Source organism: Dendrobium catenatum, unplaced genomic scaffold, assembly GCF_001605985.2.
Source record: "Dendrobium catenatum unplaced genomic scaffold, ASM160598v2 fragScaff_scaffold_1282, whole genome shotgun sequence".
Taxonomy (NCBI): domain Eukaryota; kingdom Viridiplantae; phylum Streptophyta; class Magnoliopsida; order Asparagales; family Orchidaceae; genus Dendrobium; species Dendrobium catenatum.
Genome location: NW_021319744.1, coordinates 534,111 through 552,903, shown reverse-complemented (window position 1 = coordinate 552,903; position 18,793 = coordinate 534,111). Strand labels below are relative to the sequence as shown.

Below are 18,793 nucleotides of genomic sequence, written 5' to 3'. Positions count from 1 at the left end.
TGGCAATGTAATTCAAGTAAACTTTAAAAAATCAGAAAAATCTCTGACATCACCATGATTCTGCAACCATAAGTATATTCAAAGTTAATTTATTTCCATTCATTCAAAATAATAATGTCAAATACAAGTTCATAATAATTAGATCTTCAAAAAAAAATTCAAAACAAATCTATAAAGTTAACTTGTATGGATAATTAACCAGAAATAAAATTATTAATTCTATCGGTTCATATTGGTACAAGAAGCTGACAATCACTGTCAGAACAGAGCTGAAGGCATAGATAATAATACAGGTAAGCATTGAGGGGAAAAAACACACACTTAAATTAAACTTATAAAGTATAATGATTGTCATCACAAAGGGATGCCGTAGTTGACGATCTTCGAAGCAGTGTTACTGAGAGATTTCTTTTCATGCTTGACTTGAGAAACAAAGTTTGAAATCTGCAAGAGGGGCAGCAACGCACGGATTAATAATAAGTGAAAATATTTTTTAGTGTTTTTGCATCAATTAATAAGGACTTTGTTTGGGGGGTGAGTTATCCCTTTTATTTCTTATTTTATTGTAAGAATTTTTTATAAGTTCTTTATTTGGGATGACTGTAGAATAATAGTTCTATACAACATAGGCGATTAGTCCACCTGTGCATAGGGTTGACTACATAAATCAATTTTCTTCATAGTGAGTCAAATTTTTACTTAAATCTAATTAAAAAAATCATTTCTAATAATTTTTTTAAAGTCTATCTCTATCTTTCTTAACATATATCAGATCTAATATATCTAATATACAAATCAAGTCATTAGAAGATTGACATTTTATGTGACAACCACCTAGGCTGACTTTATTAGCCACTGGAGCTACTCCATATACTTGTTTTGCATTATGTCTCTAAAAGTAAAACCACTCATCCACTTGAGCATTCTCATATCTGCAACACTTAATTTTATGCTTCTTTTTTGATGACCAATATTTTGTGCCATAAAGCATTGTAGGTCTCACCACCATCTTATAACATCTTTCATTAAGTTTAAGAGGTACTTTTCTATCACAGAACAAGCTCAATGCATTCCTCCACTTCAATCATCTAACTTGAATTCTATTAATAATATCCCAATCTATTTTACCATCACTTTGAATAATAGATCCGAGATATCTAAAACATATACTCCTTTTAATGACTTGATCATCCAAAATCATAATCATCACACTAAATCTATTACTACTAAAATTATACTCTATATATTTGATTTTAGATCTACTCAAACGAAACCTTTATACTTTAAGGTTGACCTCAATAATTCAAGTTTTTCTTCTACTTGAATTATCAATATGAATATCATCAACAAAAAACATACACATGGTACATCCTCTTGCAAATGTCTAGTAAGATCATCCATGAGTAAAGCATAAAGATATGGGATTAAAGCTAATCTTTGATGTAATCCAACTAGGGGTGTAAATGAGTTGAGTCAAGTTGAGTTTAGGCCATATCGATCTCGGCTCGTCAGTTGGAATGCGAGCTCGAACTCGAGGTTGTCCCACTGTAATAGATTTTTAAAATATTATTAATTATGTTAAATTTTTAAATTTTTATTAAATATTTTAAACGTTAAATATGAATGTATTGATATATTATTAAATATTATAAATACTTATTATGATTACTTTTTAAATACTTAAATTTAATAAATAAAATAAAATTATTTAAAAAATATTAATAAGTATTTGAGCAGGCTAACAAGCTCATGAGCCGAGCCGGCTCAAGCTCGAACTCGAGCTCCTTTACTAAACTAGCTCAAGTTTGAGCTCAAGCTCGACTTGTGAACTTGATAAGCTCGGCTTGCGAGCCAATAAACGAGTTGAGCTCGAGCCGACTCGACTTACTTACACCCCTAAATCCAATTGAAATAAGAAAATACTTGATCAAACCACCTTATGTTTGAACACAAGTAATAGATCATGCATGTATGTCCTTAATAACTTGAATATAAGCATTATTAACTCATTTCTTTTCAAGAACTCTCCATAGCACTTTTTTTTTGAAACTTTATTATATTATTTTAAATTAATAAATATCATATGTAGATCCTCATTATTCCTTTATACTTCCCCATCAAATGTCTCAATAAATTTATAGCTTTCAAAGTAGGCATGCCTCGCAAGAATCCAAATTGACTATGAGAAATATTAACATATCGTCGTAACCTATGGTCAATTACTTTCTTCCATAGTTTAATGTTTGAATATTAACTTAATTCCTCTATAATTCTTAAACTCTTGTAATATAATCCTAGGATAAAATTTAATTTATTTTTTATATTCCACACTTTCATTTTAAAGTTCAAAACTAATAAGCGATATTGGGTACATAAACTTTCACTCAGAATATGATGGGGACATCGATAAGAGGTTTCGACGCATCTATCAGAGGTGACACAGGAAATCGATGGCCATGATGGAGAATATTTACTTTTGATGCATTTTATGTATTAATTATTTTATTTTAGCCTTTTTTTCGTTTTTGCCCTTATGAGTAATTCGTCACTATTGTAGCCCAAAGGACATTCTCGTCTTTTATTTTCTTTATTATTGTGAGGCCTATATAAGCGACCATTTCTTATGTATTTGATGATGAATAGTGGAATGAAAATTTCTTGTGTTTCTTATCCTTCTTGTGAGATTTCTAGAGGAAAGGGAGAGTGCTCGAGGTGAGCAAGTGCAAGGCCCACCAATCATTGGAAGAGTCCGCGGCTCGTGGTATTTTTCTTCTTTCTATCCTAGCCGAATTTCTCCTCTTATTTTCCTCCACTTACCCGCCAGATCCTTCCCACGCCAAACCCACCACTTACTTAACCTCTCTTATCCAGTTTATCCCCTAGCCCCACCACATCCAACTCCACCACCACTCAAGCCTAATTCACCTGTCGGCAAAGCCCCTCCCTCCCCCTTTGACCGCCGGCCACCTCCTCATGCAACAAACCATTATGAGGTTTTCAAACAACATAATGACTCCTTAATTTTGGTACTAGCATTAAAAGAGAAATTTGTGAATTTTGAAATTCAAATTTCAGAATTCAAAACTTAATTGTGAAATCCAAATAAGGAAAGCTTCTCCATTTGAATCCGTTTGAAATTTTAATTTTGGAGCTATTATTTTCCCGCCTCGTTGGCGTATCTTGTATGGAAAAAGCATGAATTTCCCCAATCCCTCTTCCCTCTTCCCTCTCTCTCCATGCCGCCGGCCATGCATGGATTCCCCCCCCCCCCCCACCCCCAATTAAGTCTCCAATCAATTAATTAATTAAAAATTAATTTGAGATCAAATTTCAAATTAGTTTTCCCCCCAAATCCCCTCAAATCCTGAAATTAATTTCAGGTTTTGGAATAAACTCCCCTCCCTCTCTCTCCTATACCGCCGGCCCATGTTTGGCTCCTCCCAATTAATTCCTAATCAATGCCTTGATTATGACTAATTTGAAATCAACATTTCAAATTAGTTTCCCTCCCAAACTTTTCCAAAATCTGAACTTAATTTCAGATTTCTTCTTCACCCAACCTTCACAAAACCTAACCCCATGTCAACCCACATAACTCCTCCCTAGACGACCCCTCTCTTGGCTCCTCCCCTCTTGAACTCGGCGCCTATCATACCATTGGAAGACAAGGGAAGAAGACAACTCCTTCGACTTCTCTCAACGATGGAGCATGGTCGATCTTAGAATCGACCATGGCTTCATCTTTGATGACCACGGAAGAACGGATCTCCTTGGTTCACTCTTCTTTGGTGTGAATCTCGACGTCAACGAGACCGCCAACGGATACATCCACTGCATCCTCTTCATGCTCGTACCTTCCGTTGAAGAACATATTCCCACCGGATCGTGGGCAATCACCGGCCGATTCATTCCTCCGCCACCGACATTCTTTCCGTGGATTGAGACTCTTGGCGTTGCAACCTTCCTAGTGGCATCGTTGGGTGTGTTAGAGACCTTCCTCCGCTAAGCCGTACTTTGAGCGTGAGTATGGTAACTCATCGTGAACTTTCTAAATATTAATCGTGGGATTTTATTACAACATATTTGTTTTTATTGTGATAATTTCAGATCTATCTTGATTTGTCCTAAACTTCTAGTCTTGTAATTGTTTACCATAATAAAATTGACGATTGAGAGTTCTTTAATCTCGCCTTACGTAACATTAATCTTAAGTAGCAAGCATCGCGTATCTTTTAATATTTATGTGCAATTCTTGTTTGTCTCACATCAGAATAACTTTACATTCTTTGCAATCTAAATGACATATTTTTATAAGAGAGCAGCATCTCATAATATAGTTCTATAAAAACAATTTCTTAAATTCTTGGGAGTATTATATATGTATATATATATATATATATATATATATATATTGAAAAAATGAGGGCAACTTTCTCATAACTATTACACTCAAATAAATTTAGGGGCTTTTTGGTTGGAAGTAAAATAAGTGTGAAGCATTTCAAATGCATAGTTTTTAAAATATTGGTGCTTGGTTAGAACAAAAAGAAATGCAAAATATAGCAAATGTAGTGTAAACCATTTTAGTTTAGTTTTAAGGTAACGTAAACTCACCCAGTTTTGGGCGAGAACCGTTTACACTGCAAGCAAGCTTGCTTGACCACCATCACCAGCCGCTGCTGCCTCCATCTGCCACCACCGCCACCACAGCCAACTGTTTTGGGTAACATTGTGCATCATTTTTTGGGTGTATGGGTCATCATTTCCTAATTGAAGAGGGCTGATTTGGGGGAATTAATTAGGAAATATTTTCTAATTTAAGAGGACAGATTTGGGGGCTAATTTGGGAGGAAAATAATTAAGAAAATAGAAGGAAATTAGAGGAGGACTGTTTGGGTATTTGTTGTTTATTGTTTTTGTTTATTTTTTATTTTATTTTTTTTTTAATTTTCTATTGTTTGCTTTAAGTATATGATTTTTGTAGGGTTAGGGGTATGTATAGTTTGTTGAATTTAGATTGTTTGTTCTTAGGGTGTTTAGGCTCTAGCCAGCAGCTAGAGATCTGGGAGAGCCGGATCTTCCTCTCCAATTGAAGATTCACTTTTATCTTGTCTTTTCTTTCATAAAAGTTTCAATAAATTTTTTTTATGTGTTATATTCTTGTTTTTCTTGCCGTTAGTTTCATGACATTATTGAAATTAGATTTCAGCCAAGCCTTTTCTTAAATTTTTGCATGCACTTCCTATTATATTGGTGCTTCATGGAAAGTAGGTTACAATTTCCGATTGGGGAGGGATTCACCTGCACATGATTTCTGCTATTTAAAAGACCCAGGCTATGCTATGGTCTGTCATATCATCTAGTGTGACAAAACTACTAGACCAACTAAGGTTTCTCCATGCTGGTTGGGCCACCACCTCTAAGTCAACCAACGGACCATCAAAGCCATTATAGGTTTAAAACTATAATTAATGCTCGAAAGTTGCAAGTAAAGTATTCTATTGAAATTCTCTATTTAGAATTATGAGAAGTAATAACATATAGTAACTAAAAGAAGAGAGCATGATGGCAATAATTGTAACATAAAAACTAAATGAAGAATTAATAAATCTATAATAACACATTAAAATTATAAAGAAAACTAACCACTGATCTATATCGAGATGCTTCTCTCCGAGGAAGTTCATTAATAAGGTCTTTCAGGCCTGCAAAAGAAAATTAGAAATATGCAATTCAAAGTAAAGAAAAAAGGGTGCATAATTCCATTAAATGTGGTAGAGGCTAAATTCGTGCATACCCATTATATCTCTTTCAATTTTTCTGACAAAACGCAGTTCAGCTTGAATTCCACGTCCTTCATCTCTGCATAGCAATGCTCATTGTTTAATGAACCGAAAAGAATATAAGTGGCCTGTACATAGAATTGGTTGTGCTAAATAGATATTAACAAACATGAGAGCCTTCCTCCCCCGCTCCATTTCTTCCTCTGCTTTTAAGGCCCTTTCCTACAAGTGTAACAAATGGTTCAGACAAACATTAATACAATTTCTGTTGGAGCAAATTATATGATAAAATATGTGATTAATTCAAAACAATTAAGACCAGGAATTACAAATAATGGTGATCAGGAATTACAAATAATGGTGAAGTTATGATTGAGAGAAAGCATAGAGGAAAGAAGAATTGTTGTATATTCATTTGCCAAAAAAAGGAGATTTATACAGGGAAAACCCTCAACTACGACAAAATGACAACTAAGCACATAAAATACACTAACCTACGTATTACAATGCCAACTACGCCATTCATGCTATCATATGTCTAAAACTTGTTACAAATGCATTTTATTCAAGGTCCTTGACAGACTAGGTGAATGCAATAGCTAACTGGCTATTTGAATTAACAAAGACAATAGAAATACTCCTTAAAAGAATCATATAACTAATAAAATGATGACCAGTGAGAAAAAACTGCGTTGGAGGTAATACACAATGTTGTTTTATTGTCACAAATCAACATCTTTTGAAGTCTCCAACATTCACCATTCATTCCAACTATGTCCATTTTCATGGATCAAAATTCAGCCCAATAGTTGATCTAAGAATAACATATTTCTTACTCTTCAATGACATGCCTAATTGGGATTCTAGAAACTATCAGACTAAACTTATGGCAAATGAAAAATCCTGATGAGTAATTGTGAGAGTATATTTTCTCAATAAGTCTTTGATATCTACATAGATTAGATAAAGGATACCCTCATCCGATAGAATTTTAACACTCACATCCTTCAAAGTCTCAACAGGTCAACAATCCAACATGTATGGCTCCTCTTCCACATCTAACACATGCTTCCATTGAGAAATAGTAACACAAGAACTCATTTGAGCTAACTGATGAGGACATCAGTCGTCGATTCAAGCGCATTTATCACAGGAGGCATCGCAAATCAACGGCCACGATCAGGAGCATCTATTTATGAGTTCTTTTTGTTATTGTATTAGTTTATTTCTATTATTTTGTTTCAATTGACCTTTGTACCCCTACGTGGGAGTTTAGTGAGTTGTAGCCCAAAGGGCATATGAGTCTTTGTTTCTCCTTTATTATCAAGGCATATATATAGTGACCAAAGTCTTTGTATTAGTTTTTCAATGAATGTTTGAATGACAATCTGATTTTGTCTTCCTCTTTTCAAGTGTGCTGAAGAGAGAAGAGAGAGCCCGAGGTGCGGGCGAGTGCAATACCCACCAGTCAACGGAGGAGTCCATGGCTCGTGGCCTTTATGCTTTTCCCCTCTATCATCTCTACACTCAACGACCCACCACCGTTCCTCCACCCGTACTCAATTCCACCTCCAAAACCCCCCTCCAACCGGCAACCCAAACTCCTACCTCCTCATACCCTGACGGCTCCTCCTCTTCCCCATTGCCGCCGGCCACCCCTTGCTCCCTTCCATTATGATAATTTCAAACCTTATAATTTCTTGCCTAAATTGACTCCAAGAATGAAAGGAAATTAAGTAAGTTTTATTTGAAATTCAATTTTAAATTTCAAATACTTTCCTAATTTGCCAACTCTAAATTAGGAAAGTGCATAACTCCAAGTCTATTTAAATTTCAAATTAAATTTGAGTTATTATTCTCTTTCATAAATTGCATAAGTTGATTTGGAAGTTTCAAAATCACTCTCCCAAATCCCTCCCTCTCCCTCTTAATGCCGCCGGCCCCATTAATGGGCTCCTCCCTTGAATTTCCTCTTTAATCCCTACATCCCATTTGAATTTGAAATAAAATTTTCAAATTCAAATCCCTCCAAAACCACTTAAATCTGAAATTAATTTCAAATTTATTCTCCTTTACTTCATCCAAACCCAAAACCTAATTTAGCCCACAAGCCTCAATCTCCCCTCTCTCTTTGGTCGCCCACTTCCCCTCCCCAAATTTCTCTTGGAAGCTTCAAGCCCGCATGAATCCTAAAGCAAAGAAGACAAGACACTTCCTCTCTTTCCACGTCTGTTAGTGCTTGGCCGATCCGAAAATCGTCCACGAATTCATTTGCAATTCCCAAGGGCAATTCGTGGGACATCCACCCATACCTCCATCTCCGGCTACTCTCCCGTGAATCAAGATCGTCGGCGTCGTCATCCTCTTAGTGGCATCGCTTGGTTTGCAAAAGATCTCTTTCCGTTGAATAATTCCCATAGAGCGTGAGTGAGAGAAAAGGGAACTCGAGGTGAAAGCTCTTGATATTAACCTATGGATTATTATTATGAGTGCATTTGACTTTACTGAAATTTACCGATTTTGTTTTAAAATGACTTACCCTTCTAAATTGCAACTGCTTACTAGAATAAGACTTCATGGATAGTTCTTTAAATTACTTCTTGCAATTCATTAACCGTAAAGTAGCGCGCTAACAAAAGTTTTATTATTTCCTCATAATTCCTGGTCGTTTCACATCACAAACTCAATTCTCATAATATGTTTTCAAAAAAATTTGGTCTGAAATTGACTGAAGAGATGTTGTTTAAACTGACAAATACATTCATGATCACTTAACTATACCATCTAGATACACCAATCATGAGAATTTTGACGATAGATAATCCAGTGATTTGCCTCACAAACTAATCATACCAAACTCCTGAACAACAGCATTGAATCTCCATAACCATGTGATGCAATCAAAAAATATAGGGGAGCCTATATTTTTTTATCACAAAAAGAAAATGACTTCCTATATAAAAGAATACACAAAATACCTCAAAAAGAAGAGATAATTTAGAGATAATAGAACAACTCTTACATTTCATATAAACAAACACTTTTATAAATAAAGACTCTTACAAACTTGACTTTCAACATAACATGACATTACAACCCTTGACTCTTACAAATGACTCAAACAAAATGACACCCTAAACTTGCTTGCTTTGAGAAGAAGGATACAGATGGAGTAGCACTTGCGGAGAGACGAAAGAGGTTAGAAGCCAAGACGAAAGGTTGGAAAGAGCTCGCAAGATTTTCGGAGGGGATGAGAATTGAGAAGAAGAAGTGGACAAAGCTCGCAAGCTTTTCCAATGAAACCCGCAGGTTTACATTTCCAAAAATCACATCACATAACATATCTAAAACAGCCACAAACAACTCCTATTTATAGGCACAAAAGAAGGAATACAAACAGCCACTAAAACTTAATTAAAAGCTAATTAAAATAGGAATATAGAAGGCCAAAAGACACCTAAAAACTGCAGTAAAAAACTGCACAGAAATCAGCAAAAGTCTCTTGGAATTCCTCCCAAAACAGCCACCAAATCAGTCTAAAAAACTGTCCAAAAACAGCCCCAAAATCTCTTCAAACAGCAGCCCAACATTTCACAAGAAATAGGGCATTAAATCCATGGGAAGAACCCCCTGGTTGCTTCGGCCAGCTAGGGACCCGAAAACAGCAAAGGAAACAAGGGGTTAAGGCACGGGAAAACAAGAGCCAGCCGCAGGAAACCAAGAGCCAAGGCGCAGGAACCCAACAGCCATTCACGGGAACCAAAGGGTCAAGCCACGGGAACTAAGGAGCCATCCACGGGAACCAAAGGGACAACACATGGGGGAATAAACATCAATTTATGAGCTAAAAAAGGTTCTCTACTAGACATTAATGAGCTGAATCTAGTATAGGACCCAAAATTCATCAAAATAAAATCTAGGGACCCCCTTTGTATGCATCAGATACTCCCCTTCTTGAAAAACTCATCTCCTGATGAGTTAGCTTTGTTCTGAAGGCGTTGCATCAAGAGACACCAAGGCTTGAGATTGCTCACTTGATACTAAGACTCAAATAACAACATGAATCAAAACAAAACTTACTAACATGACACACGACTCATAAGACTCACAAGACACTTAAGACATGACAAGACTTGACTTGACAAACTAAAACAAACTTGACAGACTCAGACTTAACAACTCAATTTGACAACCAAACCTTAGGACTTCCCAACTTGCTCTGATGCCAAATTATACAATAAAAAAATATAGGGGAGCCTATATTTTTTGATCACAAAAAGAAAATGACTTCCTATATAAAAGAAGGCACAAAATACCTCAAAAAGAAGAGATAACTTAGAGATAATAGAACAACTCTTACATTTCATATAAACGAACACTTTTATAAATAAAGACTCTTACAAACTTGACTTTCAACATAACATGACATTACAACCCTTGACTCTTACAAATGACTCAAACAAAATGACACCCTAAACTTGCTTACTTTGAGAAGAATGATATAGATGGAGTGACGCTTGCGGAGAGACGAAAGAGGTTAGAAGCCAAGACGAAAGGTTGGAAAGAGCTCGCAAGATTTCCGGAGGGGATGAGAAGAAGAAGTGGACAAAGCTCGCAAGCTTTTCCAATGAAACCCGCAGGTTTATGTTTCCAAAAATCACATCACATAACATATCTAAAACAGCCACAAACAACTCCTATTTATAGGCACAAAAGAAGGAATACAAACCGCCACTAAAACTTAATTAAAAGCTAATTAAAATAGGAAGATAGAAGGCCAAAAGACACCTAAAAACTGCAGTAAAAAACTGCACAGAAATCAGCAAAAGTCTCTTAGAATTCCTCCCAAAACAGCCACCAAATCAGTCTCAAAAACTGTCCAAAAACAGCCCCAAAATCTCTTCAAATAGCAGCCCAAAAATCTTCAAACAGCAGCCCAACATTGCACAAGAAACAGGGCATTAAATCCTCGGGAAGAGCCCTCTGGTTGCTTCGGGAAAACAACCCAGCTAGAGACCCGAAAACAGCACAGGAAACAAGGGGTTAAGGCACAAGAAAACAAGAGCCAGCCACAGGAAACTAAGAGCCAAGGCGCAGGAACCCAGCAGCCATTCACGGGAACCAAAGGGTCAAGCCACGGGAACTAAGGAGCCATCCACGGAAACCAAAGGGACAACACATGGGGGAATAAACATCAATTTATGAGCTAAAAAAGGTTCTCTACTAGACATTAATGAGCTGAATCTAGTAGAGAACCCAAAATTCATCAAAATAAAATCTAACTTGTCTTGACCCCCCCTTTGTATGCATCACCATGCTCATGAAGACATTTCCAAGCCATGGAGAGATCTTTTGAGTTGCATGAAGCCCAAACTCCCCTTGGGCACAAAATCATGCAATTACTCCATATACGCCTCGGAGTATGGCATTTTTTATAAGCAATTCATAAATAAGCCAATGATGCACAGGAGCCACTGATAAGGACAAGCAAACATAAGAAATCTCAACCTCTGGTAAGAAAATATAGCTATAATCTAAACATAAATTTGAGCGTAGTGTTTGGCAACAAGATTAACCTTAAGGTAGCATATATGACACCTTTAATAGCCTTAAATAGCTTTGGAAAGCCCCTAAAGATGGTAAATCGATGATTTTTTATTGAAAACAAAATATTTTGATTTATCCCTGATATTTCAACATAAATGTATCAAGTTATTAAGAAACAGAGTCCATTAATGTGGAAGGCATTTCCATTATTAATTGACAGGCTATCATGAAAAAATGAATGCATAGCTAATCAATTTACAATTATTGTTGTACATAGAATACTTGAGCAATTCAACCACTAAGGAAACCATTAAAATCAACAACAAGAAGGCGAGCTAATGAGGAAATACCCCCAACTTTCTGCTTTCATTCTTCACGAGATTGACTGATTGTCGCAAATCATTTACTTTTGATTCAGCATCAGCAAGCATTGACTGCAAAAAAAATATTATATTGCGTCAAAAGACTAGCATTTATGTCAGCTTCACAGATCATAGACAAAAAAAACTATGTTTCTCAGAGCTACGAAACTATGGCCATCTTTTTCTAGAGATAAATGCAAAAAAAAAAGTTAAGCGTGTGTGTGATCAAAGTGGACTATGCCATCATTTCTGCAAAAAATAAAAAATATGACATCATAAATTAAAGTCAAGCATCATAAATTAAAGCGCAGAAGTCTGAAGCCTAGCATAATCTTACATAGAAATAAAAATAGATCCTATAAGCATCATCAATAACATTTAGGTACGTTTTACATTTTTGCAAAAGTAAAATGCAGACTAGAAAGGAGTTCAGCATACAAGGCCAAAAATCAGTTGACATAATCATAGAATCGTTAATCGCCACCTTCTCTACATCTCTTCTTGCATACACTACCCTCTAGTCTTTTCTTTCTGTAAAATCTATTGATGCTCAGGCAATGGACCCCAGCTAATTTATAAATGAGAAAGCAGAAACAAGTCGATATACAAAGAAAAGTTATAAACAAGAGCAAAAGAAGGATCCTAAACAAAACAAAAAATCCAGAGTGAAAAAGCTCTAATGTGGCCTATCTATATATGAGAGGTCAATCCTATGTGGAGGGGACATGGAATTCAAGCCAACAGGGCGCAGCTTCAGCCATTCTCAACACCCAATAAATCAACAAAGCATAAATATAAAAAACCTTAATATTCTCTGCAAGCTGAAGGATAAATACCAAGCTAAGAGGGTGTGACGTTTATCCATCACACTCCAATTGTATCAGCAAGTACAAATTCCTTTAGTTTTCCTTGATCAACTCTTCCATCAAGTTTCTAATATGACGGCAATATACTATCTTGTTCATGGTTTCTATAAAAAGCACAATATTAGGATGCGCCCGCGCATTGACCCACACCCTCATGAGTGTTGAGCATTTGAAGAAATCCTTATTTTGTATACCCTCTATGAACTAAGCCATTGACACTCTCATTGGGGTGATTGTTAGGCAGTGATGAACAGGAAGTGGCCAATCTTCACTATATCTTCAAGTGGGATTGATGCCTCCTCATTTCAAATGATTGGCGGGCCAATGATCATCAACACTTTCAGGACGCACCATTTGATGATAATATGGGTGATTTTTTGGAAATGTAGAATTCTCTCCACTCCTGGATCTCAAAGCAATTTATGTCCATGCCCATAATCCACTAGAAGTCTGGACTTGTTGGAGGATCTTTTGGACGACTTAAGGTAAAAGATTCTACTATTTTGTTGTACTCTTTGGCATTGACATAAATATTAATGACTTTCAACAAATTCTCCAATATCCTTCTGTTGATGTAAACCAAGTGTGTATCTGAATGGGCCTCCCCACAGAACTTGGGTAAGGGTAGGTAGGCGACTATAGGTTCCAGGTCTTTGATCTCCAGCATTGTTCTATGCAACCTCACAATGAAGTTTTGAAGGGAATCGTTTGACTCTTGCATCATCTTCAAAAGAACCAACAAATTCTTCGAGGGCTTCTAAGCATTTGTAAGCTAATGATGAACATCCATTTGAACTTGATGAAGGAGATTATGACCTCCAGTAGAAGGCGTGAGAGCCACATGCGAGGTTATTCCTTGAAGGTGGTAAAAAACAAGCGAAATTTCAAAATGTCCCTGATGTAAAGTAGTGAGGTGTCCAACTTAAAGTAGGACACATGATTAGTTGGGTTCATCTCCCTTAAAAATGATTTTATGTAAGATATTTTGAACTTGGTTGGGGGCTTAACTTCAGTAATCTCCTTGCAAAACCCGTTTTTCAATTGGAGCCTTGGTCTTTTAACTTGCCTAGGCTGGAGAGTGGACCATTCATTATTGTTGGGCAATAAGTTTCATCTATCGCAAGGATGTATAGGGAAAATCTCTAACATCTACCCGTGTTCTCAAAATAATAGAATATATTTGGCATTTCCACCCTTGGGCTTTGGGAGCCAGCATTATGGCTCCTTGGATCATCCTAGTGATCCTCTCTTCTGCCTCCATAAGCTACCTGTTAATTGCAAGCTCTTGATTATTCATGTTCACATATGTTTCTCTGTTTGGATGCTTTGCTTCTCATAGTGCCTGGTATTTAGTTCTTTGCACCAATACATGCTCATCACACATTTTAAGATGTTTGATCCAAATTTGTATGGGATGACGCTTGAGCCCTACTTACAGGACTCGCAAGATATCTACAAAACAGCCAATGGAGAAAGAGGAAAAGAAAGAGAAAAAGACAGAGAGATGAAATTCTAGAGAGAAAAACTCTGAGGATTCTATAACTGATATAAAAGACCCAGATGACAATACATATCCCGAAAATAGTCCTTTGACCTTATATTTGTAGGATTCTGAAGGCTATGAGAGCAGCAACATCTAAGCCCTATATAAAATATAATTTTAAAAATACATGATATGATTGTTATAGACATGTGTACATAATGGTCAGAACTCTGATGAGTACATGTAGATAGCTTTCTTGGACGAGTAACTGGGATTATTCAACAACTTGACAGACAAAGTCTCTATCTCTTGATATATTCAGGGGAGAGTTACTCTTGTTGACCGGGAGAGTAACTGGGATTATTCATCAACTCTCCTAGAAATGCATATTGGGGCATACATATCTTATATCTATTGATGTTAACAACAATAACCACTCTTCAAGCAATGTGGTTGTCCAACATTATCAACAACGATAATCACTCTTCATGCAATGTGGTGGTCCGACACCTAATACACTAGAAGCCACCCTAGTTGTTCGCCCAAATGAAGTGGGGCATGAAAAAGGCTATAGCTATCACTTAATAGATGTATTTTAATCATGATGAATACTTTTGAAGACTATCAAATTATAATCAGCACATTAAATTATGTTAAGCAAAATAATAATTTAAAATTTTTTTAGCATTCGAAGAACAAAAATATTTGTAAATAAATAATCTTGAATAAAGATGTTCAAATAAATTAAATAGTTAACTAAATTTATGACATGCAGAGTCTAAGATAATATAAAAATATTATTATCTATTTTATCATTAATATGATTGGAGATAGAATTATAGCTTTAAAGATTGTTGTTGATGATAAGATTGTTAATATTATAAGTGCTTATGCTCCTCAATTAGGTTTGGATATGAGTTCTAAATTAAATTTTTGGAATGACTTAAAAGAATTAATACAAAACATACCTCTTGAAGAAAGAGTTTTTATTGGAGGAGATTTAAATGGACATGTTGGTAGAGAGGTAGATAATTTTAAAAGCATTCATGATGACCATGGATTTGGAACGACGAATGAATGTGGCAAGACCATATTGGATTTTTTTTTAGCTTATGATTTTTCAATTGCTAATACTTTATTTAAGAAAAGGAATGAGCATCTCATCACTTATAAAAATGGACATAGTACAACCCGGATTGACTATTTTCTTATTAGAAAATTAAATCGTTTAGATTGCAAAGATTGTAAAGTTATTCCGAATGAAAATTTATGTACCTAACATCGATTATTAGTTTTGGACTTTAAGATAAAGGGGCATAAAATAAAAAATAAAGTAAAACGATTTTCAAGGATTAGATGGGGGCATTTAAAGAATATTAACAAAAATATTTTTGTGAATAAGATTTTAGATCTTAAGATTTTGTCTGTGCATGAGGATGCTAATGCTATGTGGGAAAAAGTGGCTAGTGATATTAAGAATATTGTAAAAGATGTTCTTGGAGTATCAAAGGGAAAAGCTCCTAATAGTAAAAATATTAGTAAAACTGAAGTTAGAGAGGTTTTAAAGAAAATGAAGGGTGGAAAAGCTGTTGGACCTGATGATATTCCAATAGAGGTGTGGAAATGCTTAGGAGATAAAGGAATTTCATGGCTTACTAAACTTTTTAATACTATTTTGAAGACTAAAAAAATGTCAGATGAGTGAAGAATGAGTGTGTTAATTCCTATTTTTAAGAATAAAGGTGATGCACAAGATTCTGCGAATTATAAAGGTATTAAGTTAATATGTCATACTTTAAAACTATGGGAAAGAGTTATGGAGCATAGGCTGCGGCGTGATACTGATGTTTCTCAAAATCAATTTAGATTCATGCCGGGTAGGTCGACTATGGAAGCCATACATTTATTAAGAGGTTTGATGGAGAAATATAAAGAAAACAAGGAGGATCTACATATGATATTTATTAATTTAGAAAAAGCATTTGATAAAGTTCCAAGAGAAGTGCTATGGAGAGTTCTTGAAAAGAAAGGAGTCAATAATGCTTATATTCAAATCATTAAAGATATGTATGTAGAAGCTATTACTTGTGTTCAAACACAAGGTGGATTGACCAAGTATTTTTCTATTTCAGTTGAGTTACATCAAGGATCAGCCTTAAGCCCATATCTTTTTGCTTTAGTCATGGATGTTCTCACTAGACATTTGCAAGAGGATGTACCTTGGTGTATGCTTTTTGCTGATGATATTCTTCTTGTTGATAAGACTAGAGAGGGAGTTGAATATAAATATTATTAAATATAAACTACATGCCTAAATAATTCCTTGGAGATCTCCCCATTTAGCATAAAAGTATAAGATGTATGCAATGCTTGCCAAACTTCTAATTCAAAATCCATCATTCATAGTACATATAAAGGAAAAATCTAAATTACTATCTATAAAGCACTATTGTACACCCTATTGGTCCCTTATCCTTCTTTTTTCAAAATTGACCCTTATCGAACGCTTGTTTGACACTTCTTAAACACCAATAGCACAACGTTAAAATGTGTTGGATGCATTCCACTCAAACAATGCCTCTCACAATGAGAAGGAAAATTCATGTATACACAACATGTACTCTTTAAAGTATAAAATGTTAATTTTATTTTTTTTTCATAAAATTTCTATTTCTTGCATTATCTGATTCGACATCCATTCAAGCCCAGCTGAACCATCAAACCATGAACCTCTCTTTCTTCCGGTTAGTTGTCCGGTTCAATTTTCACAAACTTGAAAATTATAGAACATAAACCACCAAAAAAAATTTATAAATAAACGAACCTCTTCACTCAAAAATAACCGCCTTGTATTCCGTATTAGAAAACTTCTAGGTCCTGCATGATAAGAAATTAGAGAAAACAGCTAAAAAAATGGTTTGAAAATTCCATATTATCTAAAACAGTATGTGGAATAGAACAAATTCAGATAATAATAATAAAAAATAAAGAAATAAATAATCTTCTATAAGATAAATAGGGAGTTTTATCACATGTAATTGCTTTTCTTGCTCGAATCCACCACCTTATTTTGCAGCAAATTAACTTAAGGAAAATGGAAAAAAATGGTACAGCCCAATAGACAGAACAGCATATTACTCTTCAATACTACAAGCCCCACTCCTCCTGCAACGGCAAGAGAAATGCCCGGATGACAAGCTGCAACATAAATACCCTCTGGGAATATAAAAAAAATTAAAATTTTAGCAAAGTCCACAAACTGATTATGAGAAGGGAAGGGCTAAGCCAAAAAAAAAAAAAAAACCCTTAATCTTCTCAACAGACAAATCCTCGTATGCAGTGTACTCGCTCTTCACCCATTTCACCAAGCCCTGCGAACCCACCAAAAATACCACTAACAATCCAGCGAAAACACCGAAAAAATGGGTGAAAGGGAATACCTGTGCTTCCTGAAGGCTGTCTGAAGATGCAGAAATAACCTGAGAAAGGCCTGAACGAGCAGAAAATACGGCGGCATCGGTGGCCGCGGAGACGGCCTGCTTAAATCTAATAGCTTCGCCAATGGCGTACTCTACCAAACGCTTCGCCTCATCCGATACTCCATTGGCACCCGCCGGCTTCCTTGCCGGCGCTTTGTCTGAGCCTTCGCCGGCCGTCGCCATGCCCAGGAGATGCGGTGCCGATTCTGCACTCTGGAGGTTACTCTCGTTATCGCGCTGTAAAATAACCTAGACTATCTTTTTTATCAGGCTCGGGCTACTTTTAATATGAACATGGTTAATTAATAATCTCGAATCTACTTAATTATACGCAATATGCTAATAATTTAAAAAAGTAATTATATTATTATTAAGCATATTCAAAATTTGCATTAAAATTGATATGTACCATTGGAGAGGAAAAAAAACTCATGAAGCCTCAAGATATCACAAATAGGGCTGCAAGCGAACCAAACATCGACGAGCTACTCGTAGTTCGGTTCGATTAAAACTCGTTTGTGATCGTTTAATTAACTAAACAAATAAACTTGAACAATATTTTAAATACTCGATTCTTAAATAAACAAACTTGAACACTAATGCGTTCGGTTCATTTATGTTCGCGAACAACATCATTTGAAGTTCGTGAACAAACTCGACATTAAGCTCGATAAGAAGCTCGATAAAAGCTCGATTCGTGTGGTTGCTGCAGGTATCAAATATTACTTAACTTGCTGTTTAAGTAATTGTAGCTTTATATGACTATTTATTTATAAATCATTGCCTTTTTAATGATGTTGTTAGGAAAATTATGTGAAGATGAAATTTGCTTATAATTCATTTCCTTTGTTACATAAACAATTGATTTTATTATAAATGTGTTTGTTGATATATATGTTCATTAATGCGTTTTTTTTATAGTTAAAAAAATTCGTTAAATATGTTCGCAAACATGCTCGATGTAATCGTTTGTTAGGAAGCTCGATAAAGCTTGTTTGTTAAGTTAGTGAACATCTAAAAGTAAAGCTCGTTTATAGCTCGTTCATGTTTGTTTATTTAAAGCTCGAGAAGCACTAAACGAACGAACATGAACCAAACATGAACATTCGTTAATTTAAATGAACCAAATATGAACACAAACAATAAAGCTCGAACAAACAATAAAACTTGAACAACCTGATATTAAATGAACACAAACATGAGCACTCACATACTCGACTCGGCTCGGTTCATTTGCAGCTCTAATCACAAACTTGTAAATTTTTTTTTATGA

At 35.4% G+C, this 18,793-nt stretch overlaps 1 protein-coding gene across 1 annotated transcript; it reads right to left on the bottom strand.

Annotated features, from left to right (window-relative positions):
* Positions 1 to 168: 168 nt before the first annotated feature.
* Positions 169 to 17,792, bottom strand: LOC110108338. The gene is made up of 9 exons (XM_020838946.2): positions 17,482 to 17,792; positions 17,346 to 17,412; positions 17,180 to 17,257; positions 16,866 to 16,918; positions 11,681 to 11,764; positions 5,953 to 6,005; positions 5,798 to 5,862; positions 5,647 to 5,705; positions 169 to 444 (listed from the first exon to the last, which is right to left on the bottom strand). The coding sequence occupies exons 1-9, from the start codon at positions 17,701 to 17,703 to the stop codon at positions 355 to 357; spliced, it is 771 nt and encodes a 256-aa protein (XP_020694605.1). The 5' UTR covers positions 17,704 to 17,792; the 3' UTR covers positions 169 to 354.
* Between the last annotated feature and the right edge of the window lie 1,001 nt (positions 17,793 to 18,793).

Bases quoted from the DNA above. Each gene is read 5' to 3' on its own strand.
- LOC110108338 (XM_020838946.2), bottom strand. From the start codon at position 17,703: ATGGCGACGGCCGGCGAAGGCTCAGACAAAGCGCCGGCAAGGAAGCCG. The intron at 11,765-16,865 runs GTTCGTTTATTT...TTTTTTTTGCAG, and splicing joins GGTTATTTTTGAGTGAAGAG to TCAATGCTTGCTGATGCTGA. The intron at 5,863-5,952 runs GTTTGTTAATAT...ATTGCTATGCAG, and splicing joins CGGGGGAGGAAGGCTCTCAT to AGATGAAGGACGTGGAATTC.